The following is a 17,721-nucleotide window of genomic DNA, read 5'->3' on the forward strand; positions in this document are numbered from 1 at the left end:
GTATCAGCTATTTTCATCTGACAGCAGCAAATAATACAGTGCCAATAGTACTGTTATTAATGCTAAAATAGTAGGTCTACGGAATTAAATATTTCGGTGAAGCAAATAATACTAACCAAATTTGTCACACAGCTCTTGGAAGCAAAACTGCTTGTCATGTGGCACCTGTATTGTAAAGTTCTCTTTTGAAATACATGCTAAGTTATCCCCGTGAACCAGTAAAAGGGGGTAAAAGTTTGACAATTTTTAATATAAAATTCTATATAATATTCTAATATAATTCTAAAATTATATTTTTAATCTTTCTTCCACTGTTTTACAAGTTCGTCAATAAAAAATTGCGGGTGACAAATGACACCCTTGTCTAGCACCATAATTAATCTCTTTACTTTCATATTTAGTTTTGTTCACCTCTACTGTAAATTCACTGTAGAAACACGACTCAAAATTTCTTTAACTAAACGTTGCGAATTCCATTTATCATAACACTCCATTAATTTATTTCGGTTAGCAGTTAAGGAGTTCACAGCACATTTTTAGCTCCATAATACTTCCCGATTAAAGAAATGATACTTCTGAATGGTTCATTCTCTATTTGTATTATTCTTTTACCTTCAAACTAAAGAAAAAACGTATTTTACAAACAACTTTAAATTAGTTTAACTCTGAAAATATTGAGAATAGGAACTATGTTCATATGACATTTTTTGCTCAAAATGTCTTCAGAAATAGCTCCGTAAAGGATGGTAAATCCTCGTGAATCACCCTGTATAACATGACCAGGGATTGTACTCAAACGCAACAACGTGGTTTCCACGGTATCTATAAAGCATACCGAAGTGCAGTACTGTTTCGCTTTGTCCTTCATTACTTCAAAACACAAAAAAAGTTTTATCGGTATCAGACTGCTAAATTTCCATACAATACCAACCATGAAAAACAGGTTGTATAGTCAGAGCTGTTAAACAAGTTCCATAATCTCCTGTTAAGTAATCCCTTGCTACTGATAAATACAGACTGAAACCAGCAGTTCGTTCTTCATTGTGTTTACTTGTGTATTAAAATGTCGAAGACAGTGCTGCCTACTATAAGACTGAATAACAATACACTGATGCCCGTACTAGGACTGGGAACATCTCAAGTAAGTATTCGTTAAGTAAAGTATAACATTCTCGCAAACATTGAAAAATGTTTATGTAACATGGTGGCTCACGACGGAGGGCACTGTAAACTAGAGTCGTGGAAGACAGTGGTTGTACTCGGTCAAGATTCCCTTATTCTTCGAAAGACTTGAGCAGTTTTACCGGTTTCGTATCCTCTTGCCCTGTTATATCTCATCTGACCCAGCACGCAGTGTATGTAGACTTGTACTGCTCAAGCGGCGTCTGCAATGATGTCATTTATCCTATCACAAATCTAAGAAAGGTTTCCATGAACAAATTAACTATACCGTAAAATTGGGTAAATAGAGACAGTGTTAATAGTTTTTACCTCTACACTTTTAAACCAATTAGTCTGTTTCGACCCAATAAAATTTTATCATTAGAACAAGCTGTTCATGTTTCAATTGCCTATTGAAAACACTGTCTTGTAACTGCAATTTTACATACATATTTTTTTAGACGTTTCTCTATTCACACCAGTGTTGGAGTTAATAGGGACACACATTATTTCAGCTTGATGTCTCTATTCTAGTGTACATTGGGACGAATAGGGACATTTCTTATCTTAAAAAAAACTACTTTATTAATTTAATAGAGAAAATTACATATTATAACACAAAACTTTACCATAACTCAACACAAGCCATTAAATCGATGTCTTCCCCTTCTAGCACCTGGTGGATTCAGAACTGTCAGAAATTGTGCCTGCTGTAACTCAAATTCTTCAGCTACATTTGGAAACACATAAATGTTGGACACATTGCAAGATTCTCGGAGAAAAGTTCCCAGATATTTCTGTTCTGAATTGATAACTTTCAGTACCTTTCCTCATCAACATTTTTTTCCAAGTCACGTTCATAGGTGAACTGCCTCATCAATTTCTTCATCTTCGGACAATGTTGAATTGCCTTCATCTTCTGAAATTATGCAGTCTCCTTCAGAAATACTTCTCTCAGCTGGTACTGGCAGTGTTTTCTTTCGGCCTGTTGCCTCATTATCTTCTTTCCATCTTTAACAGCCTGAACTACCTGGATTCACTGTAAGTGAATTTTAGAATGGGGTCTCTCTTTTGCATGTTCTTCCCATTGTCGTATTCACCCCAATCTTGAGTTAGACAATGACACTTTTCTTAAACATGTAGATAACTTACGATTAAATTCAACATTTTTCTCGAAAACCTTACAGATAGTTTATTGAAAATGAGCAAGTGTAATGATTAGAACTGAAATAATTGTTATAGGCTACGCTGCATCGTACGTAGAGCTCTGTGTTTACAAAATTCTTGTGCGCACGCGCAACTGCTTATGCTTATACAGTCCGCTCCATATGAATGAACTCATAATAGAATTTACATTCACAAGATTACTTATGTTTCAAATTAACTCGAAACAAATATTAAATTACAAAAAATATCATTATCAATTAAGTCAAACACAATTTCCCCATGTTCTGAATTCAGTAGTCCTCCTTATTATCTGTTCTTTGTTGGATTTTTGTTCCGGCATTCTGATACAACCTCACGTCACTCAAGCAGGTCTACTATTGAGGAGAGTCGGATGTGCAGTAGTGGAAAAAGAAACCGGACCCTTGTAGCTGATACAAAAGAATCCTGTGCTGTGTATTGTGTCAAACTGTGGTAATTTCAATATTGACAGTGAAGCCATAGGTGTGTATTGCTATTTAATGTAAAAATTCGCAGTTATCTTTGCCGAATAGAGGTATAAATGTAATATTGATGCCAGGTAAAAATAAAACTCTCAAAGTTTTTTCGTCTGTAAGTTTGAGGCACTGAAGGAAACAAAAGACGGTAAGAATCGAACAAATGCAATAAATTTCATTGTTACAATTAATTATACAAGATGGATGTGTTTTGTGACTAACAAAATTTGAATCTGTGACTCTGAAATCAGCTACAAGAGTCTGTCCGGTTTTTTTTTTTTGCTATTACTACACTTTCTCTCTGCTCCTTACAGACACTATACTAAAAGCCAGGTTATGAACCGACTAAACCGGAAGCAACGTTCTATTGCTCTCTTTCTGAGCTCTGTTGCCACACAGTGGTGCGAGATTCAAAGCGTGTTCAGTGTTTGTCACCGATATGTTTAAAATAACTACTGCATATAGTTCTCGATAACACTAGCAACAATATTAGTAATTAAAATTGCGGTTTTTAAGAAAGCACGGGCTAATGACGCTGGTACAAAATGCGACTCGTAATGCGCGTGGTACTGGAAATGAACTGGGAAGTTTGGCTACACTGTCTCCGTGATCCCGTTGCCAGATTTTCGTTGGCAGACAACATTTTCACGCGAGGTCCAATGAAAAGCTCCGTTCTCCTTTTCCCCTCCAACCCCCACACTCAACGTGTCACCACTGCACAATAATTGTTTCAGAAAGACGTGGATTCAAAGATTGTCAGGATTTTAGGTGTGAAGTTATGCAAGTTAGAAGACTTGTAATTAGGTAATAATTCATACAATTCCTTGCTGGTTTTGAGTCCGCAACATTTGCGACAGCGTTATTTGCGACAGTGTACCATTCCCGACAGTGCTAATATTCCCCTCGACAACTTGATAAACAAGTGCGTCATTTGCAACAGATTCATAATTTTTCTTTCTGTGACTCGTTACCAGTGCATTTGGTGTAAGGTTCAACACTTTGGTTTAGTTCATTCTTACGAGGACCAAGCGATTCGACTTCACAACCGTATGTGTACATTATTGGCGTTCTTATAGCCAGAGAACGTTGAAAGTGCCTGGTTATATATCATGGAACATTACTTTACGACCGTAAAGTAACAGAATTCAACGACATTTTTGTGAATCAGTGGCTTGAAATTGATAGAATACTCATCAGTATGTGGAATTGTTACAAAAGAAGACACAGAACCAACAACGCATTGGAAGGATGGAATCGGAGACCTTTCAAGAAGACCACATCCCAACTTGTTCGTTTTAATAAATATCCGGGAAAAAAAGAAGCCGAATAGGACAATTTCTTATGTGACAGAAGAACATGAAGGAGAAAAAGGGAAAAATGAAATATATTAAAATTGATTAAGCTTTATGCACGGCTTATAGAAAACATTGTTTTCAATATCATTTTACAATTTATGCAACTTTTTAAACCACATACCCGCCTACTTCAGGAAGTGTAGATAGTCTCAAACCTAGAAAAAGTGTGAGAAAAAGTTACAGAGTTCTTAAGAATCTTCTACTATCGCAAATGATGCGGATACAAATTGTGTTATTGGAAAAACCACCTGCAGTTACATGAGATTGACCGAAATGTCACACATAATGACCACTGTCGGAGATGACGCTGTCGCAAATGGCGCGCTACGCTGGTAACAAATTATTCTTGTAGCTTATTGAAAACTTTCTCAGTCTTTCAACCTGCACAACAAATTAAATTAAAATAACACGTTGCTTTATCGCACGTAACAGATATTTCACTAACACAAACCATTTTTGACAATCCTATTTTAAACTCTAATCTATAAGTTTATGTTTGCAAAATCATTCTTATGTTCAAGATCGAAGAGAAGTCTGATATTATAATTTTTATGTAAATCTCAACGCAACAGTTGAGGCATTGAACTTAAACCTTATTCATAATGACAAAATAGTCTTGTTACCATGATTCTGAAAGCTGAAACGAAACCTACAATATATTCGCCTTATTCCACCACTTTACACATCCCCAATTAAGACGCTATGGTACCGAATTCAACCTGTGTTTACTGTACGTACACGCTGACAGGTAGGATATAGCCTATCGTAGTCTATTTTAATTTGATATTTTCGACGTTTTATCAACTGCTGTGATTATCTAACGTCTGAATGAGATGAAGGTGATAATACCAGCGAAATGAGTCCGGGGTCCAGCGCCGAAAGTTACCCAGTATTTTCTCTTAATGGGTTGAGGGAAAACTCTGGAAAAAACGTCAACCAAGTAACTTGTCCCAACCAGGATTTGAACCCGGGACCGCTCGTTTTACGGTGAGGCATGCTAACCGTTACTCCACAGCGGTGGATAGGTGGAAATTTGTGGAGAAAGGAATGAAGGGGTGGTGTATACAGTGCCGCGCGGGAACATATTGCCCATGCTTGCCTTAGAACACCTTCGACCCACATATACATACGTTCCTTGAAGAAAGACTCCCCGCCCTATCAGAGTAAGCGTATTAGCAAAAGGGCTTCATTTGTGATACCAAGAATATGATCACCATGTGCACACGTCACTTACTACAAGCGCGCTTATTAAAAAATTATGTTTTTTTTTTTTAATGATGCTCGCAACTGCGGTGATTATATCAGCGTCGCCGGTGTGCCGGAATTTTGTCCCGCAGGAGTTCTTTTACATGCCAGTAAATCTACTGATATGAGCCTGTCTCATTTAAGCACACTTAAATGCCATCGACCTGGGATCGAACCCGCAACCTCGAGCACAGAAGGCCAGCGCTATACCGACTACGCTTCCTAGGCCGACTGTACTTGTTAATCGACAGTATAATGAAAGATGGACTGATGTCCATAGTCCACAGGAATGACCCTCACAATCACCTGTTATGATTCCAATGGACTTCTTCTTATGGGGTTATTAAACAGTGGACAGGAATGATCTAGTTAATAGATTCAGAGCCTCATTTGATTAAGTATATCTAAGAATACTTACTCCAGTCCGTCAATCCTTTATGAGGAGGAAGGTGAATACACTACTCTGTCGATATAAGAAAAAGCCAGTGTCTACCTACTTAAATATCTGCAGTGCCTGCGAAAAGTGACAGTTTCCACAAACCTTTTTTGATAATTTATTGACAACTTATACTGGTTTATGTCGATTTTATTTTTTTCTGTATGAATTATACTTATGTCTCTTTTTCCAAGCGAGCAGATGTTCCGTAAGTTGTCAATAAATTATCAAAAAATGTTTGTGGAAACTGACTTATGTCACTTTTCCCAGGCACTGCAGATATAACACGCGGAGCAATTTCCCTGCAATCGGGAAGAATCATTGATAGGTACATCATGAAAATCCAGGATTATTATGGAGAGTAAAAAATCGACCACACGGGAATAGGTATTTAAGAGTTGTTAATTTATTATAAAAAGTAAAAATGATACAACGTTAATACAAATCAATTCTATTTCTTAGAATATATCTATGAAATACAATGATAAATAAATAAATAAATAAATAAATAAATAAATAATAAATGAATGAATGAATGAATGAATAAGTAAAAGTAAATAGAAATATAAGCAAATAATAAATATAAGTATATAAACAAACAAATAAAGAAATATACGAAGAAAGAAATGAAGAAATAAGAAAAGAAAGAATGAAAGAAATAAGGAAGAAAGAATGAAAGAAACAAGAAAAGAAAGAAAGAAAGAAGGAAACAAAGAAAGAAATAAGAAAAGAAAGAAAGAAAGAAAGAAATAAGAGAAGAAAGAAATAAATAAGGAAAGAAAGAAAAAAGAAAGAAAGAAGGAAGAAAGAATGAAAGAAACAAATAAGGTATGAAAGAAAGAAGGAAATAAGGAAAGAAAGAAAGAAATAAGAGAAGAAAGAAAAAATAAGGAAAGAAAGAAGGAAGACAGAATGAAAGAAAGAAATAAGGAATGAAGGAAAGAAGGAAATAAGGAAAGAAAGAAAGAAATAAGAGAAGAAACAAATAAATAAGAGAAAAAAGAAAAAGAAAGAAATAAGAGAAGAAACAAATAAATAAGAGAAAAAAGAAAAAGAAAGAAGAAACAATGAAAGAAAGAAATAAGGGATGAAAGAAAGAAAGAAATAAGGAAACAAAAAGAAAGAAATAAGGAAAGAAAGAAATAAGAAAAGAAAGAAAGAAATAAGGAATGAAGGAAATAAGGAAAGAAAAGAAAGAAAGAAAGAAGAAAGAATGAAAGAAAGAAATAAGGAATGAAAGAAAGAAGGAAATAAGGAAAGAAAGAAATAAACGAAAGAAAGAAATAAATAAGTAAAGAGAAAAGGAAGAAGAAATGAAAGAAAGAAATAAGGAATGAAAGAAAGAAGGAAATAAGGAAAGAAAGAAAAAAGAAAGGAAGAAAAAATGAAAGAAAGAAATGAGGAATGAAAGAAAGAAGGAAATAAGGAACGAAAGAAAAAGAAAGAAAGAAAGAAGAAAGAATGAAAGAAAGACATAAGGAATGAAAGAAAGAAGGAAATAAGGAAAGAAAGAAAAAAGAAAGAAAGAAGAAAGAACGAAAGAAAGAAATAAGGAATGAAAAAAAGAAGAAAATAAGAAAAGAAAGAAATAAAAGAAAGAAATAAGGAAAGAAAGAAATAAATAAGGAAAGAAAGAAAAAAGAAAGAAAGAAAGAAGAAAGAATGAAAGAAAAAAATAAGGAATGAAAGAAAGAAGGAAATAAGGAAAGAAAGAAAAAAGAAAGAAAGAAGAAAGAATGAAAGAAAGAAATAAGGAATGAAAGAAAGAAGGAAATAAGGAAAGAAAAAAAGAAAGAAAGAAGGAAGAAAGAATGAAAGAAAGAAATAGGAATGAAAGAAAGAACGAAATAAGGAAAGAAAGAAAAAATAGGAGAAAAAGAAATAAATAAGACCAGAAAGAAATAAATAAGGAAAGAAAGAAAAAAGTAAGAAAGAAAGAATGAAAGAAAGAAATAAGGAATAAAAGAAAGAAGGAAATAGGGAAAGAAAGAAATAAGAAAGAAGGAAGAAAGAATGAAAGAAACAAATAAAGAAAGAAACAAAGAAACAAATAAAGAAAGAAAGAAATACATAAAGAAAGAAAGAAAGAAATAAGAGAACAAATAAATAAATAAGGAAAGAAAGAAAAAAGAAATAAAGAAGGTAAGAAATAAGAGAAGAAAGAAATAAATAAGAAAAGAAACATAAAAGAAAGAAAGAAATAAGAGGAGAAAGAAATAAACAAGAGAAGAAAGAAATAAATAAGAGAAGAAAGAAATAAATAAGGAAACAAAAAAGAAAGAAGGAAGAAAGAATGAAAGAAAGAAATGAGGAATGAAAGAAAGAATGAAATAAGGAAAGACAGAAAGAAAGAAAGAAAGAAAGAAAGAAAGAAAGAAAGAAAGAAAGAAGGAATGAATAAATAAGGAAGGGATGAAATAAAGAAAGAAACAATGAATGAGAGAAAGAAACAAATAAGGAAAGAAAGAAAGAAAGAAAGGAAGAAAGAAAGAAATGTTACCTTAAACTCTGCAGGAATATCCTTAATATTTGCGCTGTTTCCAAGGCGTTGAATAATATTTACTTTATGAGAAGTACTCAGGCGTGAACGTGTTTGTGATATGATACCGTACCGGTATGCAGGCGCTTGGATTCTCGTCACAACAACAGATCACGTTGTACTGTTTTCTGCTTTCTTTAGATTCAAACGCATTCTACTAAATCGGCGGAGCAGTGTATTTTGAATAATTAATATAAATAATAAAAGAAGCAAACAGGAACCGTGTATACAAAGCATAACTAAATAAAATCTGCCTCAATATGTTCCTTTCTACTTTCCCAGTTGCTAAAAACTAATATCTTTCTGCGTATTCGTTGACTAGAAACAAACGAGGAATTTAAAGCCGTTACTAAAATTCTAAAGTCAAATCCATATAAATTCGTTATTGTTGTAAGTCCTATTGCAAGAAGTAGTCTCTATTACAACAAAAGAACTTAATTTTTCAGTCTCCATAAATCTTCGCGCTAAAATAGGTCTAGCGTCTACTGTAAGATAATTAAAGTTTAAAATGGAACATTATTAAATAGTTGTTTGTATTATCAGTACATTGAAGAAAATTAGTCTTTTACGCATCTGATCTGTATATTCACACTATGTAACAACTGTAGAAAAGAAACATCTGCTGATTGTACACAATATTTAACTACTTATTCTAAAACATATCTGATTTCACTCCCAACACTGAAAATATCACTGCCTTACACTTTGTAATTTTAATTTTCATTGCTAAGTTTTATTTCACACTTTTCATTCATTCATAGTGTTCTGCCCAAGGGCAGATCTTTCACTGTGAATCCAGCTTTCTCCAATCTCTCCTATTTACTGCCTTCCTCTTAGTCTCCGCCTACGATCCACATATCTTAATGTCGTCTTTAAATGTTTATAATCTATTTGTTACTCTCAACCACACTAATATTCACCTCTGATTGATTTTGTAACTTAAGTATGTAATAAAATTTATATTTAAAGCAGTTTCTTGGAACTTTCGAAGGTATGATGGTCTCTTGAGATATTATGGATAAAAGACCAATAAAATTAGAGAAAAGCACTTTCAAATTGAGCTGAATACGCTGAGATCTTAAGTAATAATTTATATTCAAGAAATGTTTATTGTAAATGATTTCCTATGTTTTCTCATTATTTATCTTATAATGTTTTATTAGAATTATTGTTCTCCTTTTATTTTGTCGCATACTTGATTGTTTTTAATCACTGTTCATCGTGAATGGATTAGTAGGCCGATCTATGAACCCTTATTTAGGGCGGTTTTTTTCATTTGAAAATATGTTTTTTTTTTTCAACGCAACCTCCGGCATCTTATTATATTGCCGTTCAGACTTCTGACCGACCACAGTGTCAAAAAGAAAGGAATTTTCTTGTATGAATGCGAAGGCTAGAATTAAAACACAGAATCTAGCGCACGCGCAAGCACGCGTGGAATAGCGACATGTATATAATTATGATTTTGATGATGACAGTTTGTAACGTTCTAATAAACGTTAAGAACACGTAAAAAGTGAGAATGAGAATTTTGTTTTTTAAGCCTCTTAACCCTTTGCAGCATAGTGGTTGTTCAGGAGAACCACCGTTTTTCTTTATTTCTCTACAATTATAGCACAGATGTTCCACTATGTAACCATCTCTTGAGGATACATAGAGGTGCCATCTGTGTTTAAAATTGTGTGCAGAGTTAAAATTTTGAAAAAATTGATCGAAGCTTCCTTATGATCCATGATATGAAAAACATAAAAATAACATTTGTGCCTCAAAAGGTTAAACATTTTTGTTTTTATCTACGGTAATATCACTAGATGTTTTGATTTACCTACACAAAATCAAAACTCGAGTGGGATTTAATTGACTATTACACAATTAGAAGAAAGTATATAAAGACTAGAACAAAAGAAAATACTCTAATACAACAAAATATTAATTGACTTTCTAAAACGCTAAACTGTTTTCAAAATATATTATTGTACCATCTCATCATTACAAATATTCTGCTAGATGATAGTAGTGCGTTATGATTAGCTGCTCTCGTGTTACCATTGTGTCAACTACACAATCTTCATTGGACTCTATGGACGATTACTAGTCAAATAGGTTTGCCGATTCAGTTTCATTTTCATTAAAACAGTTGCATTCCACTTCAATTATCAATATATATTAAACAATCTCTGATACGTGACTATCCATAATCTCATACATCAGAAGCTATAACATATTATAAAAGATAAATGATATAAAAGTTTTAATTAAAGATGAAGAAATAAACATGAATCATTTTAAAAGTTACAATAATTATTGAAAGTACAATGTTGGCAAGCAAAGAAACAAATGCTAGGAAGGTGAAGAAAACAAAGAAATGCTAGAGAGGTGATAAACAAATGGTAGGGAGGTGATAAAAACAAATTCCAGGGAGGTGATAAAACGAATGCTAGAGAAGTGATAAAAATTGTGGGATAAGCAGCCATGATTGGTTGAAACATGTCGTTCTGCACCGTTTTATAAGTCAAAAGTAGTATGACGTAGTAAAAATGTAAATGGTCATAGCCTACATAATACTATTAACCATCCCAAAACTATGTTTTGTTTTAATACTTTTATTTTTTTCTAGTTTTGTTGTGTACTTTATGTTTCTCTACACATTTTACGCGTTTTACGCGTAATTTACGTTATCACTTAGAAAACATTTTTACGAGTAATTGTACAGCCCTAGCGACCTCTGTCCAGCCCACTAAGATTAACCCCAGTGTTCCACAGAAAGAGCTTCATACCCAATCCGCTCTAAGCTTCGAAAACAGGATTTAATATTATGTAATTTGTAAATTCTAATATCTCAGTAAATTTACAGGCCAAACCAGGAGAGATGCTGCAAATCGTCAAAGACGCCATTGATGTAGGTTATCGTAGCTTCGATACTTCTGTGTATTATGGCAATGAGCACGAAGTTGGCCAAGCTATTAAAGAGAAAATTGCAGAGGGTCCTGTTAAGAGAGAAGAGCTATTCGTCACGAACAAGGTAAATAGATATCAGTTTCAAGTTTAACGACATTGTTTGTTCCACGTGAATGTTATTCGTTTTTAGAATTTAACCAAGAATTCGATGTACAGTACATAGCTTGTAAGTAGCTAATGGGGAATTAGAACGAAAGATTCTCTATGACAAAGTTTCTCAATCAGAGATACGGGAGAGCTAGGTACTAGTTCCAGGGTAAATTCTGACCGAAATTAAAAATTTTTAACTTTCGATTCTAGCATTCAGAGTGGTGGAAAGTGCCGAACACTTCAATGGATAAGCTCAGAGTATAAAGTAATCATATAATTTAATTTGTCGTCTAGTTTAAGTAAGTATTTAAGTTCCATAATCCTCTGGCTTAAGCATATTTTTTTCTGTTTCGATCCTGTCTTAGGTATACCTTTAACTTCGTGTTGTATTTACATTATATTATCATACATTTATTTCCTTTTTATCCTCTGGTTGAATGGAAGACAAGACCTCATGGTCTTAGCTCTGTCACAAAAAATAAAGTATTATTATTATTATTATTATTATTATTATTATTATTATTATTATTATTATTATTATTATTATATCAAAGCTTGGTCTTCCTATTCAATACGAAAACGTTTTCTCAATGCCTTCTGTAAAATTGTGTCCTGAGTGATTCCCAACCAAAAGGAAGTCGAAGCCCTCTGGGGAATCAAAGAGCGGTTTATAAGAGGTTGAGAAAATAATAATAATAATAATAATAATAATAATAATAATAATAATAATAATAATAATAATAATAATAATAGAGTCTAATAATAGTAATTTTTAAATTTAATACAGCCTAATATTGTTTATTTACTTGTATCATTAAAGCCTTCCTTTGCCATTGATGTCCTCCTTTGAACTTCCTGGCAGCAGTTCATGTTAAAGTACGTCCGCTCAAATAAGAGCCACTTGCACATACTTTGAGCGGGAGGCGTCAGGTGTTTCAGTCTTGAAGCACGCGGCTGGTTGTTGGTACGCCAGCGCTGTTGACAGATCTAAGTCAGTGCTTCGAGAACAAGTTCATATAGTATTCGGTTTCAGACGAGCCCGCAAATATAATGCAGTTAGCGCAGAACAAGGCAGAGGACAATAAATGTATATTGTGGCTTTTGTGTTCCATATAATATAAATCAAAAATAAAATAGTTCCAACGTCAAATAAACTTTTCAACGCAATGCGTAATTTATTTTATTTTTTTTAATTTTAGTTGGTTATTTAGCGACGCTGTATCAACTACTAGGTTATTTAGCATCGATGAGATTGGTGATAGCGAGATGATATTTGGCGAGATGAGGCCGAGGATTCATCATAGATTACCTTGCATTCACATTACGGTCGGGGAAAACCTCGGAAAAAACCCAACCAGGTAATCAGCCCAAGCGGGGATCGAACCCGCGCCCGAACGCAACTTCAGACCGCAGGCAAGCGCCTTAACCGACTGAGCCACGCCGGTGGCTGCAATGCGTGATAAAACACAAGGCACCCAATATGAGTTTCCGTATCAAAGAAATACTTTAATGCAACTATTACATTCAATGAGGTTTAAATATAAAATTCATGAATCTCAACCAGCAGCAACGGAATCATTACGAATAAGGATGTGGCGTTTCTTGTATTTACGGAATATAGAGTATTATCGGCAACTGGGATATGAAGAAGTATACTTAGACGAAACATAGTATGACACTTATGACGGAGTAAAGTGTCGTTGGTCAGATGGATCAAGTTATTGTGATGACAATTTTTATTCAGGTAAAGGACAACGAATGGTAATTTTACATGCGAGGGGAAGAAATGGTGTCATTGCAGGAGCATTATTCGTTACCCACCAAAGTATGTGTGATGCCCCGGCTGATTACCGTGGGACTATGAATTCTAAAATCTTTGAAGAATGGTTTGAGAAATGTTTGCTAAAACGATTGGAAGAACCGTCTGTCATCATTATGGATAATGCCCCATACCATTCCCGTATTGTAAATCCGGTACTACCACTAGATCAACAATAGATGTCATTAAAACGTGAAAATAACATCACTTTGCCCACACCAGTCCCAAAAACAAAGTTACATCTACTACAAGAGATAAAACGTAGCCATTACAGAAAAAAAAAGATGTATGTAATTGGTGAATTATCATTAAAATACGACCATGTTGTACTACGACTGCCCTCCCTACCATTGCCATAGAATTCATTTGGTCGGAACTGAAGAGAAATGTCCGGTCAGAAATGGATTGGGAAACAAATCTGTTCAAGAAGTACGTGATTTAATAGTAAATGTGATGGATGACAATAATAAAAAGCATTGGGTGAAGTATGTCGAACATGAAGACAAAAGAAAGTGATTATCGCTGCTTAGAAGCTTGCTTGGAATCTTGTGTAATTGATTTAAATAGTGACTCAACGACTCTGAATAGGAGGTGTTCGTGTTTTAGTTCTGTATTAACAAGACGCACACGAAAGTTCACTTCAGTCTTCAGAAGGGAGAGATGGCAACGCAGCGTTGTTTACATGGAACCTGCTCGGAGTCGCGTACCTGCTTGCTCCCTGTGGTAAGTGTGTCCAATCGCACGTTCCAAGTACTCTCATTTGAGCGGACGTACTATACTATTTATAGCACACTCGAAAGTATTTCAAGTGTCCACTTGTTCTACTGTCTCACGGTGTCCAATTCGCACATTTGCTGTCATATTTCTCTTTCGATAACCATGGTCTTCGTCTTCTCTTTTTAGTTAGTTATTTAACGACACTCTATCAACTATATGTGCGTAATTCAACGTCGATAAGATTGGTAATAGTGAGATGGTATTTGGTGAGAAGATGCTGACGACTCGCCATACATAACTTGACATTCGCTTTACGTTTGGCAAAAAACCTCGAAAAAACCGAACCAGGTAATCAACCTAAGCGGGAATCGAAGCCACGCAAGAAGGCTACTTCAAATCGGGAGACAAATGCTTTAGCCGGTGGCTGTCTTCGTCTTGATTTCAGCCCGTACGGCTCACAGCTATCATTTAGTTCCAGTAGCATACCCTTAAGCATAATTTCTTCTTCTGCTAACAACGCCATATCATTAGCAAATCTTATGCACTTCACTCTTCTGTTTCCTACTAGTACACCTACCATGTTCTGAAACATTTCTGAAAAGTGCAATCTAACGGGTGATACAATAACGAGAGCAAGGGTACTGTCTTATAATCAACTTTAGGAACTTCATCTTACTCAAAAGTATTACATATTTTCCAGTTTGAAAGCTGAATAAAAATGTTTCACGTCGAAATTTGTTCGTCTTATTACAAGTTTTCGTTAATTCAGAACCCGCAACATTAAAACACAGCCAATGTTTTAGCTGCACCTTGACTTTACATTGACGTCAGTAACTGCTATATGCCTGAGCTTCCCTACTTGATATAATTTCCACTGCTCCACACTCCACCTCTCAGAATTTAAGATCTGTGACGTTTGACAGTAATACAACTTTCCAAATAGACGCAAATACGGACATCCATTAAACCAACAAAATAAGTTGCATAAGATTTTAACGAAGTCATTTAATCCAAATGACAAAGCAACTTTGTCAAAGTTCAAACTGATTTATTGTGTTCCAGCTTTGGGGTACGTATCATCGGGAAGATCTAGTGGTGCCAGCCTGCAAGAAAACTCTCGAAGCAATGAGTCTGGATTATTTGGATCTTTATCTTATTCATTTCCCTGTAGCTCTAAAGGTGAGGTTTAACTGTGATTATTAGCTCAACGCGCAGTTTTTACTGCACGACTTATTCAGAAACAATGGAATGATGCTACTGTTAGGATTAAAGAATTATGCAAGACAGCGAATATCTCAACTACAGTACAACCAATTCACTCGTCACTATTTTCACTTGGGGGGGATTCACAACATTAAGAAAATTACTAAATACAATTTAGTGTCCTTTTTAATGGCCCTACTAAAAAGTAATCATCCTTACCACACCTTTTATGTAATGCGATGTGAACAAGTGGGGACTCACACATTATGCATTTCATCTGGAAACAAAGATAAAGAAGCTATAATGTTCGGAATTATAAAATTGATAAATTGTATTGACTACATGTGAAGGATCTCTACGGTAGAAATTCACCTTAAGACCTTCGAAAATAGGTTACTTCATGAGACAAGAGAAATCTCTAACTTAATGCTATTCTGAAAGTGTCTCTCTTGATTTGTTCTCCAATTAAGGCTATTAGCAATAGATATCCATTCTGAATGACAAATAGTCCTATTGCAATCAAAATAGATTTTCATCGCATCTTCAATCCGTCAGAATGCTTCCTATGAGGTTTATGAGGAGGTTGGTTGCGTCACTTCTGATGGCTCTACTAGACGTGCTGATATCATAATTGTTCGGCAGAAGGATAAGGGTGTCATTCTTTATCCCACAATCCGTTTCGAGGTGCATGAGCAACAGCCACAAGAAACAAGTCATCTATTAGCCTTGTTGTCAGCATCTCGGAGCACAATACCACATCACACGTTGGAGAGTTTTGGGCTCATGTTCGGTGCCCGTGGCACGATCCCACGAGAAACTTTAAATCAACTTAAACAATTTAAAATTTATGATGTAACGATTGATGCCATAGGATCTCATGTGTTAAAATCATCCTTAGCTATAATTAGTAATCATTTGTACCCAACAAACTTTTATTGTAAATGATTTCCTATGTTTTCGTATCATTTATCTTAATGTTTTCTTTTTCCATTCAAATTGTCACACAATTGGTTTTAATGATTATTCTTTATGAATTGATTAGTAGGCCGATCTATTCGAACCCTTATTTAGGGTGGCTTTTTTTTTTTTAAAATACAGGTCTTCGGTGCATTAAAATACATTTAAAAATAAGACATGGATTTGTCCAAGGTTTCCTTTTCAGAATAGAATTTCCTTTAGAATTATATGAGTATTAATCAATTTCATTTTCCCTCCGGAAAAAGTAGAATGAAGAGAATGTTGAAAAACTTACTTTTCCAAAAACGCATTCCAAACACCAAAGAATTAGATCACAACGGAAAGTTCTACTGTTATAAATTTTGTTATCGTCTCCATGTACAAAGGATAAACATGAAGCAGAAAACAATTGGTTTAAATTTGGCTATGTGATTTAATAGCTACTTATTATTTATTTAGGAAGGAGACGTCTTTGATCCAAAAGACGAAAACGGTAAATTGATCTACAGCGACGCAGATTATGTGGACACGTGGAGAGAAATGGAGAAGTGTGTAGAGCTGGGACTAGTAAAAAGTATTGGACTATCCAACTTCAACAGTCAGCAGATAGACAGGGTTCTGGAAATTGCAACTATAAAACCAGTTGTCAATCAGGTAAGAGTTTGCCTTGAGGAAGAATGTAGGTACTTCGTTAATAGATTTATTATTATTATTATTATTATTATTATTATTATTATTATTAAAACTATCATCTAAAAATGTATTAATTAACAGAAAAGATTGTATTAGAGACCTCGGTGTATTCACAATAAATTATATTTTCACAACCACATTGATTATATTTATAACCATGCAATAAGAATGATAGGAATAATTCGGTCAATTATTTTTTTCAACACCTGACTCTCTTTTAATACTATACTATACATTAGTGAGATCGAAACTCGAATATGCATCTGTAGTTTGGAACTCTATTACTAGTACTGATTCGGCAAAACTGGAAAATATTCAAAGGAAATTTATTTCATTATGTTCGTACAGATTTCTGCCTGATAACTCCGGGTATAACTATGATAAAAAATGCGAGCACTTTAAATGTCGAACCTTGTATGCTAGACGTCATAATCTCGATTACTTATTCTTATGTAAGGTGCTTAAAGGTGATATTAATTGTCAATCTTTCTTAAACAGTGTCAGCCTTCGTATTCCTAAGAAGAACATGAGACATCACAAACTCTTCTATATTAGAAATTCTAAATCTTCCTCGCCGGTCTCCAGATGTATTAAAAATGCTAACTTAAATGTAGGCCTACGCAACTTCGATCTGTTCAATGTATAGAAGTATTAGAACATGGCAATGTCTTTGCTAATATTATTTTAATAATCCGTATACACAAATTGATAATACTTTTGTAAGAATCAACTCCTTTCCATAAAATATTACTGTATAATATTAATTCTTGTAAATTAATCATTGTAATCTATGTTCATTTTGTTATTATCTCAAATTATTTAATTTCTATCATAGTTGCTCATTTTATTCTATTAATTGTATCTCTGTGCTGGTCTTATATTGGCCA

General features: G+C 34.1%; 1 protein-coding gene across 4 annotated transcripts in view; it reads left to right on the forward strand.

The window, feature by feature from the left end:
* The first annotated feature begins 985 nt into the window (after window positions 1–985).
* LOC138697675 (aldo-keto reductase family 1 member B1-like) overlaps window positions 986–17,721 on the forward strand; it is a 28,234-nt gene continuing 11,498 nt past the window's right edge. For 3 of the 4 annotated variants that reach the window (XM_069823148.1, XM_069823130.1, XM_069823157.1), the window contains exons 1-4: window positions 986–1,141; window positions 11,252–11,419; window positions 15,044–15,160; window positions 16,601–16,795. In XM_069823148.1, the coding sequence (XP_069679249.1) occupies window positions 1,064–1,141; window positions 11,252–11,419; window positions 15,044–15,160; window positions 16,601–16,795 (558 nt within the window). In that variant the 5' untranslated portion in view covers window positions 986–1,063. The remainder of the gene's footprint in view (window positions 1,142–11,251; window positions 11,420–15,043; window positions 15,161–16,600; window positions 16,796–17,721) is intronic. The other variant, XM_069823139.1, reaches the window with a different exon arrangement.

This window comes from Periplaneta americana, chromosome 1 (assembly GCF_040183065.1).
Source record: "Periplaneta americana isolate PAMFEO1 chromosome 1, P.americana_PAMFEO1_priV1, whole genome shotgun sequence".
Lineage (NCBI taxonomy): Eukaryota > Metazoa > Arthropoda > Insecta > Blattodea > Blattidae > Periplaneta > Periplaneta americana.